The sequence below is a fragment of the Lemur catta genome, chromosome 1 (genome assembly GCF_020740605.2).
Source record: "Lemur catta isolate mLemCat1 chromosome 1, mLemCat1.pri, whole genome shotgun sequence".
NCBI classification, from domain to species: Eukaryota; Metazoa; Chordata; class Mammalia; order Primates; family Lemuridae; genus Lemur; species Lemur catta.
The window spans coordinates 118,001,526-118,019,331 of NC_059128.1; the positions used below are offsets into that span (position 1 = coordinate 118,001,526).

The window sequence follows — 17,806 nt, forward strand, 5'->3', positions numbered from 1 at the left end:
CCAAGGGCAACGGTCGCCTTGGGGCCTGAGTGCCTGGCTGGAGTGCAGTGGCGGCCTCAGCTGAAGGACAACGTGGGAGGAGGTCCGCAGAGCCGGTGGGGCGGCGACCGGGCAGGGCGCCCGAGCTCGCGAGAGGGACTGCGGGGAAAGAGGGGCGCTCCCGGGCTGGGCTGGTCGGGCGGTGGAAGGGCGGTCCCGCGCCTCAGTTTCTCCATCTCTGGGGACCACGAGACCGTGTTCCAGCGCGATCTCTTCAAGGCCAGGGAGAACAGCCAAATAGTCTGAGGGGCGCCAGTGTTTTCAAAGTTTGTTTTGTTGATTTTTAACAACTTCGTTGAGATTTCGTTGACGTATCATACCGTTCACCACTTCTAAGTGCACGACTCCGTTCTTTTTAGTAAATTTACGAAGTTGTGCAACAGTCGCCACGATCTTGCTTTAGAACGTCCCAGGACCCAACGAGATACTTCCTGTCCCTTTGCAGTCCATCCCCGCTCCCATCCCAGCCCCAGGCGACCACGGATCTGCTGAGTCTATAGATTTGCCTTTTTCTGGACAATTCTGACAGATGAAATCGTCGTAGTGTGTGTGGTGTTTTGGGTCTGGCTACTTTCCCTTCGTGTGATGTGTTTGAGATCTTTGCATGCTGTTATATCAGTATTTGTTCTTTTTTTGTTCTTCTTCTAGTTTCTTTTTTCTTTTTTTCCCTCTACTAACCGCTAGACTTCCAGGGGTGTTCGTTCCTTTTATTGCTGAATAGTAATTCCACTGTGGGGGCGTGGGCGTCGTACTTCATCCATTAACTAGTTAATGGACATTTGGGTTGTTTCCACTTTTTGTCTATTATGAATAATAACGGTTCTGAACATTTGCATACATTTTCACTTTTCTTGGGCCACATAGGAATGGAATTGCTGGATCATATGGTAAACTCTGTGTCTAACTTTTTGAGGAACCACCAGATTGTTTTCCACATGGGAGCTGCACCATTTTACAATGCCCCAACAGTTTATGATATTTCTTTACAATTTCTTTCTTTCTTTCTTTCTTTCTTTCTTTCTTTCTTTCTTTCTTTCTTTCTTTCTTTCTTTCTTTCTTTCTTTCTTTCTTTCTTTTTCTTTCTTTCTTTCTTTCTTTCTTTCTTTCTTTCTTTCTTTCTTTCTTTTTCTTTCTTTCTTTCTTTCTTTCCTTCTTTCCTTCCTTCCTTCCTTCCTTTCTTTCTTTCCCTTCCTTCCTTCCTTCCTTCCTTCCTTCCTTCCTTCCTTCCTTCCTTCCTTCCTTCCTTTCTTTCCCTTCCTTTCCCTTCCTTCCTTCCTTCCTTCCTTCCTTCCTTCCTTCGTTCCTTCGTTCCTTCCTTTTTTTTAGACAGAGTTTCACTCTGTTGCCCAGGCTAGAGTGCTGTGGCATCAGCCTAGCTCACAGCAACCTCCAACTCCTGGGCTCAAGCAATCCTCCTGCCTCAGCCTCCCGAATAACTGGGACTATAGGCATGTGCCACCATGCCCGGCTAATTTTTATATATATATATTTTTAGTTGTCCAACTAATTTCTTTCTATTTTTTTAGTAGAGATGGGGTCTCACTCTTGCTCAGGCTGGTCTTGAACTCCTGACCTGAAGCGATCCTCCCACCTCGGCCTCCCAGAGTGCTAGGATTACAGGCGTGAGCCACCACGCCTGGCCTTTACAATTTCTTTACACCCTTGCCAACAACTGTTATCTGTATTTTTGATTATAGCTGTCCCAGGGGATGTGAAGCGGTATGTCATTGTGGTTTGGGCTTGCATTTCCTTAATGGCTAGTGATGTTGAACATCTCATGTGCTTATTGGTTATTTCTATATACATTTTTTGTGTGTGTGAAATAACTGTTCACATCTTTTGCCCATTGGCTTATTTTTAACTGTGTGTTTTTTAAATATATATGTAAGTAAGACCTCAGTAGTGGTAAAATATACCTAACATCAAATTTGCCTCCTTAACCATTTTTCATTGGTTAATTTATTTTTTATTTTTATTTTTTTCAATATGAAGGGGAGAGTATGGAGGGGGGTTCAGTCCCCCCCTATCTTTTTTTTGAGACAGGATCTCAGTCTGTCACCCTGGGTAGAGTGCAGTGGCATCATCATAGCTCACTGCAACCTCCAACTCCTGGGCTCAAGTGATCCTCCTGCTTCAGCCTCCTGAGTACCTGGGATTCCAGGCACATGCCACCATGCCTGGCTAATTTTTCTATTTTCAGCAGAGATGGGGTCTCGCTCTTGCTCAGGCTGCTTTGGCACTCTGGAGCTCAAGCCATCCTCCCGCCTTGGCCTCCTAGAGTGCTAGGATTACAGGTGTGAGCCACATGCCTGGCCAGTTTATTTTTAATTGATATGTAGTAGTTATACAGATGTTGGGGGTATGTGTGATGTTTTGATACCTGTATACATTGTGTGATGATCAAATCAGGGTAATTGGGATATCCATCACCACATTTATCTTTTCTTTATGTTGAGAACATTACAACCCTTATCTTCTAGCTATCTTGAAATGTACAATAAATTACTGTTAACGATAATTTCCCTACCATACTATTGAATGCTAGAACTTATTCCTTCTATGGAACTATATTTTTGTACCCCTTAACCAATTTCTCTTCTGTTGGTTTATTTTTTTTTTTCTCCTTTAATTTGTTTTTCTTTTTCTTTTTTCTTTTTTTTTTTAAACCTAACAGGACAGGTATGATGTTGGCTTATTTTGAAACCTAGGGAAAGTTTCAGAAGAATTCGAAGAACTTTCAGAAAAACCAGCCTGTCTTCCCTCTGACCCACAGAGTGGCCTGGGCTGAGTCATGTTCAGAGTGTTGGCTACAATTATTAACGCAGAAAGTTGTTGAAGTTCTTCCATTGCTGTCTGTGTGTGAAGCACTATAGTAAGGGCCTCAAGTTCACCACGTCCTTCCCGCCAAAAGGTATCCCATTATGCAAGTAATCCAAATACTGCCATTACTACCATTAATTTTTTTGTTTTTTAAGAGACAGGGTTGTACTCTGTCGACTAGGCTGGAGTGCAGTGGCACAATCATAGCTCACTACAGCCTCGAACTCCTGGGCTCAAGTGATCCTCCTGCCTCAGTCTCCTAAGTAGCTGGGACCACAGGCTCATACCACCACACCCAGCTAATTTTTTTTACTTTTTGTACAGACAGAGTCTCACTATATTGCCCAGGCTGGTCTCGAACTCCCAGTCTCAAGCAATCCTCCTGCCTCAGCCTCCCAAAGTGCTGGGAATACAGGTGTGAGCCACCATGCCCGGCTTATACAAAATCTTAAGGGCTGGGTTATTCTTTTTCCTTGCATAAAACATTTCATCTCAGCTTTGAAAATCATAAAATGAAGGGTAGCCAGACAGCAAATAAAAATATAGGACACCCAGTTAAATTCCAATTTCAGATAAACAACTAATAATTTTTTACTATAAAAGTATTTAGAATATATTGTTTAGTAAAAAAGTACTTGACACGCACTTATATTTAAAAAATCGACTGAGCACAGTTGCTCACACCTATAATGGCATATTTTGGGAGGCCAAGGCAGGAGGCTTGATTGGGCCCAAGAGTTCAAGACCAACCTGGGCAACACAGTGAGACCCTGTCTCTACAAAAAAATTTAAAAATTAGCTGGGCATGGTGGCGTGTGCTTGGAATCCCAGCTACTTGGGAGGCTGAGGCAGGAGAATCACTTGAGCTCAGTAGTTGGAGGCTGCATTGAGCTATGATAGTGCCACTGCACTTAGTGTGGGTGACAGAGCGAGACCCTGTTTCTCAAAAAAAAAAAAAAAAGCAAGTTCTGGCCCCTCTCTCCAGAAAAATGTACACCAGCATGGGCATGTGACATATGGCAAACATTTGGTGGGGCTTGAGGTGGGGAGGGGAGCCATGTATGTCGTAGCCTGTCCCCATCCAGGGCAACAGAGCAATGGTTCTCATACTTTTTGTTAATTAAGATTTTCTGCCAGCCTGAGCAAGAGTGAGACCCCGTCTCTACTAAAAATAGAAATAAATTATCTGGCCAACTAAAAATATATATAGAAAAAATTAGCTGGGCATGGTGGCGCATGCCTGTAGTCCCAGCTACTCGGGAGGCTGAGGCAGTAGGATCGCTTAAGCCCAGGAGTTGGAGGTTGCTGTGAGTTAGGCTGACGCCACGGCACTCACTCTAGCCCTGGCAACAGAGCGAGACTCTGTCTCAAAAAAAAAAAAAAAAAAAAAAAAAAGATTTTCTAGGGGCCGGGCGTGGGGCTCACACCTGTAATCCTAGCACTCTGGGAGGCTGAGGCAGGAGGATCGCTCGAGGTCAGGAGTTCGAGACCAACCTGAGCAAGAGCAAGACCCTGTCTCTACTAACAAATAGAAATAAATTAACCAGACAACTAAAAATATATAGAAAATTTAGCCAGGCATGGTGGCGCATGCCTGTAGTCCTAGCTATTTGGGAGGCTGAGGCAGGAGGATTGCTTGAGACTGGGAGTTTGAGGTTGCTGTGAGCTAGGCTGATGCCACAGCACTCTAGCCCGGGCAACAGAGTGAGACTCTGTCTCAAAAAAAAAAAAAAAGATTTTCTGGGGAGCTTTTTAAATACAGACACACCTCATTTTATTGTGCTTCGATTTATTGTGCTTTGCAGATATTGTGTTTTTCTTAGAAATTGAAGGTTTGTGGCAATCTGCATTGAGCCCTTTTTTCAGCAGCATGTGCTCACTTCAAGTCTCTGTGTCAGCATTTTTTAGAAATAATTTTTTTATCTAGTCCCAAATCAATAAAGTTTTTCTTTTTTTTTTTTTGAGACAGAGTCTCACTTTGTTGCCCGGGCTAGAGTGCCGTGGCGTCAGCCTAGCTCACAGCAACGTCAAACTCCTGGGCTTAAGCGATCCTACTGCCTCAGCCTCCTGAGTAGCTGGGACTATGGGCATGCGTCACCATGCCCGGCTAATTTTTTCTATATATACTTTTAGTTGGCCAGATAATTTCTTTCTATTTTTAGTAGAGACGGGGTCTCGCTCTTGCTCAGGGTGGTATTGAACTCCTGACCTCGAGCGATCCTCCCACCTCAGCCTCCCAGCTGCTAGGATTACAAGCGTGAGCCACCACGCCCGGCCAATAAAGTATTTTTTAATCAAAGTATATACATTGTTTTTTAGTCATAACACCATTGCATACTTAATGGACTACAGTGTAGTGTAAACGTAACTTTTAGTATGCACTAGGAAACCAAAAAATTCGTGTGACTCACTTTATTGCGATATTTGCTATATTGCGGTAGTCTAGAACCGAATATGCTATATCTCTGAGGCATGCTTGCAGGCTGTGGTTTTTTGTTTTTTGTTTTTTTTTGAGACATAGTTTCACTCTGTTGCCCTGAATAGAGTGCAGTGGTGTCATCATAGCTCACAGCAATCTCCAACTCCTGGGCTCAAGCAATCCTCCTGCCTCAGCCTCCCAAGTAGCTGGGACTACAGGTGCAGTCACCACACCTGGCTAATTTTTCTATTTTTTGTAGAGACGTGGTCTCGCTCTTGCTCAGGCTGGTCTGGAACTCCTGAGTTCAAGCAGTCCTCCCGCCTTGGCCTCCCAGAGTGCTGGGATTACAGGTGTGAGCCACCGCGCCTGGCTACAGGTTGTATTTTGATAGTTCTCTTCAAGAGACCTGAGAGCACTTGGATAAAGGAGGAGCCCCGCCTTGGAGTGGGGCTTGGGAGCAGGATTCATCGCACCAGTGGTGGCACAGTGCGGAAGAGTGGGGCCCTTGGAATCATACCTGAGCTTTGTTTTTTTTTTTTTTTTTTTTTGAGACAGGGTCTCGCTCTGTTGCCCGGCTAGAGTGAGTGCTGTGGCGTCAGCCTAGCTCACAGCAACCTCAAACTCCTGGGCTTAAGCGATCCTACTGCCTCAGCCTCCCCAGTAGCTGGGACTACAGGCATGCGCCACCATGCCTGGCTAGTTTTTTCTATATATATTTTAGTTGGCCAGATAATTTCTTTCTATTTTTTTAGTAGAGACGGGGTCTCGCTCTTGCTGAGGCTGGTCTCGAACTCCTGACCTCGAGCGATCCTCCAGCCTCGGCCTCCCAGAGTGCTAGGATTACAGGCGTGAGCCACCGCGCCCGGCCCGTACCTGAGCTTTGAATTTGGCTCAGGTATTTAGCAGCTAGGTGACCTTGGCCAGTGGCCATACCTGTGAGGGCTTTCATTTCCTCTGCCTCCTGAGGGGCATGACAATAACCAGCTCACAGGGCCGCTGTGTGGACCAAATGAGACAATATGACACAGCACCGAGTAGAGTGCTGAGCACACTGCCCGAGCAGAAGTGCTGGCTCTTGCGTTTAAGTGTAATGTGGCTCATGTAAGACCTGGCGTTGAACGGTAGGTAATTCAGTAAGCGGTACCAAGTGTCTAGTCATTTCCCATGTCATCTTTGGGCTTAAGGGAAGGCTGTGGCTGGGTTGCAAAGGGTAGTGTGATCTTTAGCTAGGTGGGAGCCATTGGATGCACAGTACAGACATCACCTATTCTTATGATACGTTGTCTTGCTTTTCTTCCTAGAATGGCTTTGGGAAGAAAACCCAGCCATCAGGTAGAAGACATATTTGACGATTTCAGTGATATTTCCTTAGACTATTCAAAGATGGAAGAAATCAGAAACTTGAACATTGGTAGAAGTCTTACCAAAATAGCACCCAGTCATAGTAGATTTCTAAAAAGAAACCAATATGTGGGTGAAAAACACTTCCTCCTGAATGAGGACACCATTTTGGGGAGTGGGCCCACGTTCGCCACGACCGTGGCGTCGAAGGTCAGAGTGGACGCTGCGCTCACCAGGCTGGCCCCGATAGAAAGCAAAATCCTGAATCGGAAGGTGCGGGCGAGTTTGTCTGACACGGACTCTGACCGGAAGACTGCGGAGGCCAGTCTTCCAAAGAGAGCAGACGAAATGCCCCCAAGGAGAACGGTTGACCTTTCTTCCCAGAGTACAGGCAAAACCTCCCAGAAACAAGCCCGTGAACTTCCTGTTGCCAAGAGTAATGCACACAATCCGAAGATCAGCAGGTTTTTAAAGAAGAAGGAACCCCCCGTTCAAAATATAGTCCCTGAAGCACCTGCTGGGAAAGAGAGGCCTTTTCAAACACCGAAACTCAAAGAACCTGCTAGAAAATTTGATTCTCCAGACAGTGATGAAGAGGAAATGAAAGCATTGCTGGGAAGCTTGATGGAATCTTCTAGAGTTGAGAAAACATCTATGAATCAAGGCTTCACCAGAACTAAAGTGAGTGAGAAAGAACAAATCAAACTATTCTCAGTAAGGCTTTTAATATATTAATTTTTAACAAAGCCTTAGCATTTGCTGCTCTGTGTCCTAACACGAGGGACTTTCATGGCAGCTGTCACCCATGAGTGACTTGAGAGAAGCATTTGATGAGGAACCATTAGGGTTTCGGCCAATCACAGATCTCTATTGTGGGCCTGGTCTGGGATGGTCAGGACACATGACACCTCAGGCAGTTTCGTCGTATCTGTGACTTGCAGCTGTATATGCAGGACAGCACTGTGTGTGGTTGATTGCACACCAGCGGTGACCAGTTCCATTGGTGATCCGTGCCTGCTTACCAGTGGCACCATGGCAATGTGGTTTTTCTTTCTTTCTTTTTTTAAAATTAAGGTGAAATTTATATAACACAAATTAACCGCTTCAGAGTGCATAATTCAATAGCATTTATTACACTCACAGTGTTGTGCAACCATCACCTCTGTGTAGTTCCAGAACATTTCCATCACTCCAAAAGGAAACCCGTCCCCATCAGCAGTCACTTCCCGTTCCTCCTGCCCCAGCCCCTGCCTGGCAACCACCAATCTGCTTTCTGTCTCCATGGATTTGCCTGTTCTGGACATTTCTATAAATAGAATCACACAGGATGTGGCTTTTGTGTCTGTCTTCTTTCACTCAGCATCGTGTTTTTGAAGTTCATCCATGTCGTGGCATGTGTCAGTGCTTTTTCATTGTGTGCATGGACCATGTTGTGTTTACCCATTCCTCAGTTGACGGATATTTGAGTTGTTTCCACCTTTTGGTTGTCGTGAATACTGCTGCTATGAACATTGGTGGGAATCTTGCATGATACCACTACACCAGCAGCACTGACTGCTGTGAACATTTGTGCATAAGTATCTGTGTGAGTCCCTATTTTCAGTTCTTTTGGGTACATAACTAGGAGTGGAATTGCTAGGTCATACGCTCATTCTGTGTTTAACTTGTGGGGAACCCACCAAACTGTTTTCCACAGTGGCCTCACCATTTTACATTCCCCCCAGCAATACATGAGGGTTCCATTTCTCCACAGCCTCACCAACACTATTATTCTTTTTTTTTTTTCTTTTTCAAATTACAGCCATGGTAGGGGGTGTGAAGCAGTAGGCAGTAGGAGGGCTATGTTTTAAGGAAGAAAATCTGCATATTCATTTTGATTCTCTTAAAGATCCAGCCTGCGATAGATTATGTACCGTTATGGCTGGAAGGGCCTTAATTTAGAAAATGTATAATTAACAATATGTGTTTGAAAGCAAAGTGATATTCCTGGTTATTGGCAGAGTATTTTCTAATCCAGGCATTATCTCATGTAAATGTTCTACCTTGACTTCTGGAAGGGAGAAGAAAAGAGAGAAAGGGTTGCAGAGAAATACAGATTTAATCGCTGCAATCTTGGTCTCATGCTCTCCACCAGCCACACTGTTTGTTGAATCGTAAGGACTCAGTTTTCACAAGTTTGGTAATTTCATGTCTTTTTTTATCAGATCCCGACGCAACCAAGAGTTCTTTCTCTCCTTGATGCGGAACTTTCCAGCTCACAGCCTTCTCGGACATCACGTCTGCCAACCTCAGCAGAGGGGATCCTTTGCAGCGCTCGCCCAAGATCTCACTGTGCAGAGACCCATGTTTCCAGTGACACAGCCTCCCGCACGCCGTCACTTTCTGTCATTGATGCCTTTTCAAAATCAGTGTCTTCAAAGATGGGGCGTGTTAAGCTTGCGTCCTCCCCTGGAAGGAGCGAGGCTGGGCCTTGGGATAGGTCCATCTCAGAAGGTGCCGATGACAGCTTGAACGGTAATCCACGTCCTGGTGCACAGTCATTACCCCAGACAGGAAGGGTGAGGCAACCTTTAGGGTCCCTGGCTTGGTGGTGACCAGGCATTTCCACCGGCAGTGAGAGTTGACCCCTCGACTTCCTAACTTTTCTTGGTTAAGGGGCTGAGTCAGATTTTTTGTTCTATCTTTAAAATCTTCCTCCAGAGTCATAGTTCAGGCTGCTTTAACAGAGTCCTGGAGAGGGTGTCTTGAACAACAGACATTTATTTCTCACAGTCCTGGAGGCTGGAGGTCCAAGATCTGGGTGCCAGCAGCGTAGGGCTCTTGGTGAGGCCTCTCTCGCTGATGTTCGCATGGCTGCCTTTTCTGTGTCCTTATCCAAGCCCAGTTACCTCCCAAAGGCCCCACCATGGTAGGGATTAGGGTTTCAACATGGAAATTTGGGGGCGACACAAGCAATCAGTCCACAGCATCCAGGAACTCTGACCTGGAAGAAATTTTTCTCAATCCACATGCAACCAAAAGGCAACCTAATCTTCCTTGTTGTAAAAGACAGAATTGCCTCTTTTTCCAATTCATAAAAGGAAACAAATCTCTAAGCCATCAAAAGCCAACATTTCTATGGTTTCAACATTATTTTTATTTTAATATTCTATTTATTTATGAGGGAAAGAGGAGAAAGAAAACAGGTTTGAAGCAAACACTTATTTTTTCTTTCCCCCCTTTGGGCTGGTTTAGCATGAAATCAAAGTGAAATAGTTGTTTCCTAAGTGCCTGCTATGTGGCCACAGGTGCCAGGTGTCATGTCATCAGGAAAAGGACCAATAAACAGACACGTCCCTGCCCACCAGGCGCCGGGATTGCCCTATCCTGGGAGTTGGTCAGACTGATGTGTGCCTTGATGCCCCACGAGGTCCCCAGTAGGCCTGCCAGGGTGGGAGGGTGAAGCACTGCCAACAAAGGTTTGTCCCCGCCACGTGGCCATGTCGGCATCAGAGAAGAGTGGGGCGTGTCCTAGGCTGTGGCTGTGACAAAACCCCTCAGAGCCCTTTAGTGCCTGTCTTTGCCACTTGGGCTTTGCCAGTATTGGTCTGTTTCTGGGTTAGTTAGCAGCACGTTGTGTACATGAGCAGCCAGGCCCAAGAGGCTAGTGAGGGGCTGTCCTCCCCACGTCACCTGCCGTAATATGTGGGTGAGACGGCAGAACCAGGACCAGCATCAGGCCCCGGGTTTCCCCCATCCTGCCATCTGTCTGTCCTGCCCTGCCCTGCCCTCCCCTGCCCTCTACTCTCCAGAGCCCTCACTCCTGGGCTGGGGGGCTTCCCCTAGTGGCCAGAGCCCACCTGCCCATGTTCAGACACAGCCTTGAGGGAGGCAGCCGGGAATGGTGAGTACAAGTCCAAGTTTGGCATCCAGTGTGCCTGGGGTGTACGTCCTGGCTCTGCCTTTTACTGGCTGTGCAACCTCGGGCTCTCTCTGTGCCTCAGTCTCCACATCCGTGAAATGGGGGCAGTAGTAGAAAGAGGCTTCCAGAACTGTTCTGTGGGGTCAGTGAGACAGTGGATGGTGACGCGTGTGTAGAGGTCAGCCCCTGTGACCATAATGGTATTCCTTAGCCAGCGCCAACTCTGTCACAAAGTGTTTGTGTCTGGAATCTCCCATACCGTCTTTGCCCTGGGCCAGCTGGTTTGACTTAGTTCAGAGGCTTTGTGTCATAAAACATCGTCTATGTGTGTCTTGCACCCACCTGCCGTGTGAACTGTAGCAACAGGAAACGGTAGCGGAGGGGCCGAGCCCTGGGACCCCAATGGAGCCCAGAGCCCGTTCCAGGCGGGATTTGATCTGGGTCTTAGGAAGCGGGTGGGCCGAGGACAGATGGAGGAAGACAGGCGGTGCTGTCCTCAGGCTGAGTGGGCAGCTCAGTCTTGTCCTTCCCCGCCCTCTCCTCTCCCCAGAGGGCTCTGCTCCAGCCTGTTCCTAGAGGCACGCGTCACATCCCGCCTCCTGCAGGGAACTGTTTCCTCCAATGCAATGCGACTGCTCTGTGCCCTCCAGGGAACCCCTTAACAACTTGGGCCCCCCTTTAGGTGTCTACTAAAGCCAAGCGTACTGGATTATGTCCCTGCTTGGGTTTGGAGCCCCTCCAGGGTGGAGGCACCCCCAACACAAACACATGCTTACACACACAGCTCCTCCACTTTGGGGGGCTGAGCTGAATCACATGGTAAGAGTTCCTGCCAAGAGTGGACTCGAGGCACCACAAACACATTCTCTGCCCCTTGGCCAACTCATCTGGCCCCATACTCCTCAGTCTCAGCACACACTTCCTTCAGACACAGGGGGATTGGCCGGCCGGCACACCAAAATGGTCACTAAGTTTCTACTGTGCCTTTAACTTGTATAAATGAGAACTTAGGATGCTCTGGGGTCACATCTCAGGTCCCCCCAGCTGCCCGGGTGCCCCTGCCCTTCCAACCCCCTCCTGCCACGTGCATACTTGTCACCAACTTCCCATAGTGCATCGTGATCATCGGCTTTTCTGTCTAGACCAGGGGCCAGTGGCCTATTGTCTGTTTTTATAAACAAAGTTTTATCAGAATGCAGCTGCGGACCTTCCTTTACACATTTTCTGTGGCTGCTTTTACACCGTGAGGGCCAAGTTGAATAGTCGCAGCGGTCTACCGTGAAAAGCTGGAAATACGTCCCATCTAGCCTTTTAGGGAAAAAGAGTGCCAACCTCTGGGGCGCCTTACGGAGGGCAGGGACCCCACGTCTTCATATATTTCTAAACATTTATGGAGTAAATAAGGAAATAAATGTTATCATACTAATTTTTTAATTACAGAGTTTAGAACAAATATTTTATCCCTCAACGATCTGGCTCCAGCTGTCGGTGAGATCTCCGCTGTGGAACAGGAAGTGAGTACAGCGAAGTCATTTTTGATTGCAGATGGCTACGTAGAGAGGCCCGCAACTGCAATGTTCCACTTAGGCCAGTGGCCCTCAATTCTGCCACCCAGGGACAGTAGCAACATCTGGGGACATTTCGGGTGTCACGATTGGGGGGTGGCGGGTGCCACTGGCATCGCTAGTGGGCAAAGGCCAAGAACGCCGCTCAGTGTTGGGTACACAGGGCAGCCCCGCTGCCGAGAATGTTCTGGCCCCTACGTCAGGAGTGCAGCAGCTGAGAGATCCTGATTTAGGTGATAACAGGATAAAGCTGCTTCATTTAGCAGATGGTTAAAGTACCTTCCACCTAAACCACCCACAGCGACTCTGCACTGAGGCAGCGCCCGCCGACTGGCCGTCCCAGCGCCACTGTGATCTTTGCCCTGTTCGTAACCACGATCAAAATCACGTTTCAGTAATTCGTAGCGATGGAACCTTAAATTTCATCCCTGTGCCACCTAAACATGCTGCACACTAAGGAACCCTGTGCTGAAGACTTGTGGTTAGAATACTTCACCTGCCCAGTGTGGACCCTCATGCGCTGGGACCGCTACTTTTAGGAATGTGGTGTATTTGCATGTTGATCTTCCAAGAACACTTGCCAGTGACCTCTGCTGTCCTTCATTTTAGAAACAAAGTGCCCGGAGGGAAAAGCTGTCCTGCAAAAGCCCCAGAGTCAAGGCCTCTGCTGGGCAGGACACCCCAAGACGCACCTGGGCGAGGAGCTCAGCGTCCCAGGGAAAGGCCACCTCGGCAGACGGGGATGAGGGCCTCCCCACTGAAAGTGAGATCTCAGGGCATCTCAGTGCCAGCTCGGCCTCCTCTGCCCGGCAGGACAGCGCTGCCAGTGCGCGGTCCTCGTCTGAAGCGCCCGCGGGGAGCACAGCCAACGCGGCTTACTCCCACGATTTCAAAAACACTCCAAGTCCGACGTCATCTGACCCAGCAGCCCGTTCCAAGGAGTCTCTTGACAGAACACTGGAGTCTTTGTCCGCGTGCTCTTCAAGTCTGAAGACAGACCTTGTCCCACAGACACTCAAGTCTGGGGAAAAGTGGGGCAGGGGTGTGACAAGAGTCCTCGTGAAGGAAACAGCTGTGCAGACTCTGGACCCCTCCTTCGCCTACCAGTTGAACCAGGGTAAGTGTGGCAGCTGTGGGGGCCAGGGCAGGCGGGACAGGTGTTCGGTGTGTGGCCCATGGCATCCTGGGAAACACACTGAAGAGCCTGGGTCCCTGAGATATGGCGCTTGTCACTAATTAGCTGGGGGGAGGGACCTCCGTCCCCGGTTTCCTCTTCCACAGATAAGGGGCAGCTGTCCCGGGTTTTTCTGCTGTCTTCCTAGCTTTAAAATGTCCAGAAGTTTCAGAACCAAAGATGAGGGCAATGGGTTTCAACTGATGCTGCCCCTAGGGGCCCTCAGCAAGGTCTGGAGGGCGGGGGCTCTGGCCTCTGCTGGGGGGAGGCCAGGGATGCTGCTGGGTACCCTACAATGCACAGGACACCCCCACCCTAGGGAAGGATCTGGCTCTAGGTGGGTGCCGGGGAAGGAAGTCCTGGAGGAGGGAAAGCGAGAGATGCCACGTGTGAGTCCGGTGACTTGTCACATGGTGCTGGGGCTGGCTCTGACAGAGACACCAATGAGCATGCGCCCACGAAGGAAACACCTCCCTGGGCCGCAGTTCCTCCAGTAGCTCATAGGCCTCCAGCGCAGGGGCTCTGAGGGCTGCCTCATCACAGGTCTAGCTGGTTGTCAGAACCAGGCGGGCGTCACCCCTGTGGAGTCCACGCCGGCGCCTGCAGTCTTCCAAAGCTGCCCCCTGCCTCCGGGCAGGCCTCGCTCCAGCTCCCCACCTTGTGGAGTCAAACAGGGGCCACGCGATCCTGGTCTGTGTTTTAGCACGTGGTGAAGGGGCCGCTGCTTCCCACGCCCCATCTGGCTTTCCAGCTGTTTCTCTCATTCCCAGCTTCAGCATCCACCCTTCCCGGTGGAAGGGCTCCTTTTAAACATTCTTCTGTTCTCTTTCCTCATCCAGACAGTTGTTAACAGTGTAGACTGAGATTGTCCCCGGATGTGAAAAGGGATGTACTTCTCCTGGGATCTGTTCTTTTTTTTGAGACAGGGTCTCACTTTGTCACCCAGGCTGGAGTGCAGCGACACGGTCATAGCTCACTGCATCCTTGAACTCCTGGGCTCAAGGGATCCTCCTACCTCAGCCTCCCAAGTAGCTGGAACTATAGGCACACACTACCACACCTGGCTAATTTTTCTATTTTTTATAGAGACGGGGTCTCACTCTTGCTCAGGCTGGTCTGGAACTCCTGAGCTCAAGCGATCCTCCTGCCTCAGCCTCCCAGAGTGCTAGGATTACAGGTGTGAGCCACCTTGCCTGGCCTCTACAAAAAATTTAAAAATGTTCTCGGTGTGATGGCTGAGGCAGGAGGATCACTTGAACCCAGGAGTTCGAGGCTGCAGTGAGCTATGATGGCGCCACTGCACCCCAGCCCAGCCTGGGTGTCAGAGCGAGACCCTGTCTCTAACATAAGACTGTATCACAAAAAGTAAAGGGCAGAATGGTGGCCCTGACATTCAGGAAAAGGAAAGAACAGCCCATGTAGTTTATTTCAGCATCATATCTGTGGACGAGAAAGTCATGGCTTTGTGTCCTGCCCACTCACCCCCTCCCTTTGTCCTCGAGACAGCAGCCAGTGTGGCGACTATCGGGCCTGGCCTGGGAGGCGCTTATGTGGACCCGATACCCATTGCCAATCACGTCATCAGCGCGGACGCGATAGAAGGTAACAGCCCGACTCGATGGGTCCTTCCTGTGACATTTTACAGACTGCACCTGATCTACAAACTCATGCCCAGCCTCGGAGGTGTGGCACCTCCTTTAGTGCTGGGTTCAAGGAACCCATTGGGTGGAAATTATTGCAGCCAGGGACAACTGCTACAGTTTATAGGATCCCAGATGACAGCCTGAGAGCATCCTTGAACCTTCTGTCTCTTGCAAAGGGACACCAGTGTCAAACAAAACAGGAGGGTGAAGAATAATACGCCTGTAAACCCTCCACCCCAACAAGGCTACTCTTATGTTGTATGTTACCCAGCGAGCCTTTTTGTCTCTAAGCCACAATTTTTTTCCCCCTGAAGACTCTTATTTTTGATCAGTACTGAGCAGTAGCCACAGGCGGGGTGGACACATCCCTTGCCTCCTGGGCTGAGTCTGGGGGTGTCTGTGTGGAACTGGGGAGGGCCCCAGCCTGGCCTGGGGCGTGAGGAAGGCACCCCAAAGCCACCTTAGACAGTTTAGACTTTGCCAAGTCCCCATGGAGCCACTGAAGGCTCATGTGATACAAGTTAAGAGTCTATCTGGCACCTACTATTTTTTTCCCTTTTCAATTTTCTTAATAGGATTAAAAAAAAATGAAGATATTAAAATATACCAGTTGTAACAAGAGAAATGTTTATATCTTTTTTTAAAAACAAAAACTTAACAACCTTTTTTTCCACTTAACATTACCTCAAAGATTTTTCCATGTTACCAAGTCCTTTTTTTTTAATTTTTAAATTTTTTTATTTCAGAATATTACAGGGCCAAGTAGTCTTAATAATGATCATTTTTAACAGATGCCCAGTTTTTAATTATATTTCAAATGTAGTTAACATTTTTATTTGTATCTAACTTTTCTATTTCTGATATTTAATAATTTTGTGTTTCAAAAAGACAACCTTTTTTATTTTTTTTTAATTCCCACTTTACAGATGAAAAAAGACAACTTTTATCCTCATAAACATTTTTATGTGTGTAGGTCAGTAGCATTAGCCACAGTCACATTGTTGCAGCTGCGCAGTTTTTATGTCAATTTACAAGACTTTTAAAAAATTTTGTGTTGGAATATCATAGTTGCACATATTTTTGGGGTACCTGTGATATTCTGATAGCTGTGTATAATGTGTAATGATCAAATCAGGGTAATTGAGATGCCCATCGCTTTAAATGTTTATCTTTTCTTTGTGCTGGGAACATTTCAGTTCTTCAATTCTTCTTTTCTAGCGTTTTCTTTGGAGACAAGGTCTTGCTGTGTCACCTGGGCTGGAGTGCAGTGGCATCATCATAGCTCACTGCAGCCTCAAACTCCTGGGTTTAGGCATGCATCACTGCACCTGGCTAATTTTTAAATTTTTTGTGGAGGTGGGGTCTCGCTATTGCCCAGGCTGGTCTTCTAGCTATGTGGAGAATTTACTAGACTTTTTTCTTAGTGTTTGGTATTTAGGTTAAAACTTCCACTTTTGCCTGGGAGCTGAGCAGGGACCACATGTGCAGCTCTTGAAATTCACCCATTTCAAGTGGTAGAAAGCAATTCATTTACTATCGTATTGAGACAGACGGGAAGAAGTGAGGCCTTTACCATCCTGGAAGGTAGCAGTCCTTCCAGAAAGCAGCCTGACAGTACCAAGCCGTTGGGCACGGAGTGGGGGTGGGAGTGCAGAACTCATGGGGCCCCAGTGGAGCCGCTGAGTGACACAGAGTGGGGACAGCCCTGACAGCCTACAGCCCGGCCGTACTGGCACTGAACGACATGCTGAAGCAGCAGCTGAGCCTGACGCAGCAGTTCATCGAGGCCAGCCGTCACCTGCACATCTCACTCCTGCAGTCCCTGGATGGGGACTCCTTCCACTACCACACCCTGGAGGAAGCCAAAGAGGTGACCGGAGCAGAGCCACGTCTTCCCTGGGGGTGCAGAGTGGTCAGGGTGGGGGCAGCTCTGAGATGCCAGTCGGGGGGATGGTGATGGGGTCCAGGAGGCTTCAGCCCAGTGCTGCAGGGATGTGTTTAGGCTGTCACCTTTTGTCCTTGTGGAAGGAGCGTCATTTCCTCCTTGTTCTGTGACAAGAGCTGGTGCAGGGTCAGGGCACTGAGCACTTAGGCCTTGCAGCCAGCCCAGCCTGGGCTCTGTGTGACCTCAGACCAAAGAGGACCTACTCACTGAGGCGCTGTCTTCTCCTCCCTTTCAGGGACCCTCCTGAGTGCCACCCGGGGCTGGAAGTGGCCCAGCCTCTCTCCTTGGTCCCTGGGGCCAAAGCCCAAGGGATGTCACCTTCATTTTCCTTTTTTTCCCTCCAAACTTTTTTTTTCTGATTACCAAAATATATAGGCCTATTTTCTAAAAATCCTGTTAGAGAAATTTGTCATTTACAGTCCTCCATAATTTCAGGGATAACTGTTAGCAAGTTGATATCTCTTCTTTCAGATTTCCCCTGTGCGGAGTATGAACTGTATTTGTGTATTTCTTCTTAGAAATGGTGTCATACTATATGCAGTGTCCTTTATAGTGATTTTTAAAATTTTTACATACCAACATTTTAATTTGTATTCCTAAGAAATGACTTTAAAAACATAAAAGCAGGCTGGGCGCGATGGCTCATGCCTGTGGTCCCAGCTACTTGAGCCAGGAGTTGGAGGCTGCAGGGAGCTAGGATGACACCACTGCACTCCAGCCTGGGTGACAGACTGAGACCCTGTCTCACAAAGACAAAACTAAACTAACCCCCCCCCAAAAAAAAACCAAAAAAGTAAAATAATGCCGTTTTAATGCCCAAACCAAATTTCCTTAGTGTCCAGGAATAGCCAGTTTTTTGGATTTCTGCTTGTCTCATTAAAGTTGTATATTCTGTTCCCTTTTTTTTTTTTTGAGACAGAGTCTCGTTTTTTTGCCCAGGTTAGAATGAGTGCCGTGGC

The 17,806-nt window shown here is 47.9% G+C and overlaps 1 protein-coding gene across 4 annotated transcripts in view; it reads left to right on the forward strand.

Annotated features, from left to right (window-relative positions):
- The first annotated feature begins 10 nt into the window (after positions 1-10).
- Positions 11-17,806, forward strand: part of C1H19orf44 (chromosome 1 C19orf44 homolog) — a 20,060-nt gene continuing 2,264 nt past the window's right edge. For 3 of the 4 annotated variants that reach the window (XM_045551422.1, XM_045551428.1, XM_045551413.1), the window contains exons 1-6: positions 6,453-7,300; positions 8,824-9,133; positions 11,961-12,034; positions 12,695-13,202; positions 14,766-14,861; positions 16,606-16,772. In XM_045551422.1, the coding sequence (XP_045407378.1) occupies positions 6,551-7,300; positions 8,824-9,133; positions 11,961-12,034; positions 12,695-13,202; positions 14,766-14,861; positions 16,606-16,772 (1,905 nt within the window). In that variant the 5' untranslated portion in view covers positions 6,453-6,550. Of the gene's footprint in view, positions 83-2,713; positions 2,951-6,452; positions 7,301-8,823; positions 9,134-11,960; positions 12,035-12,694; positions 13,203-14,765; positions 14,862-16,605; positions 16,773-17,806 lie in introns of those variants that run through there. The other variant, XM_045551435.1, reaches the window with a different exon arrangement.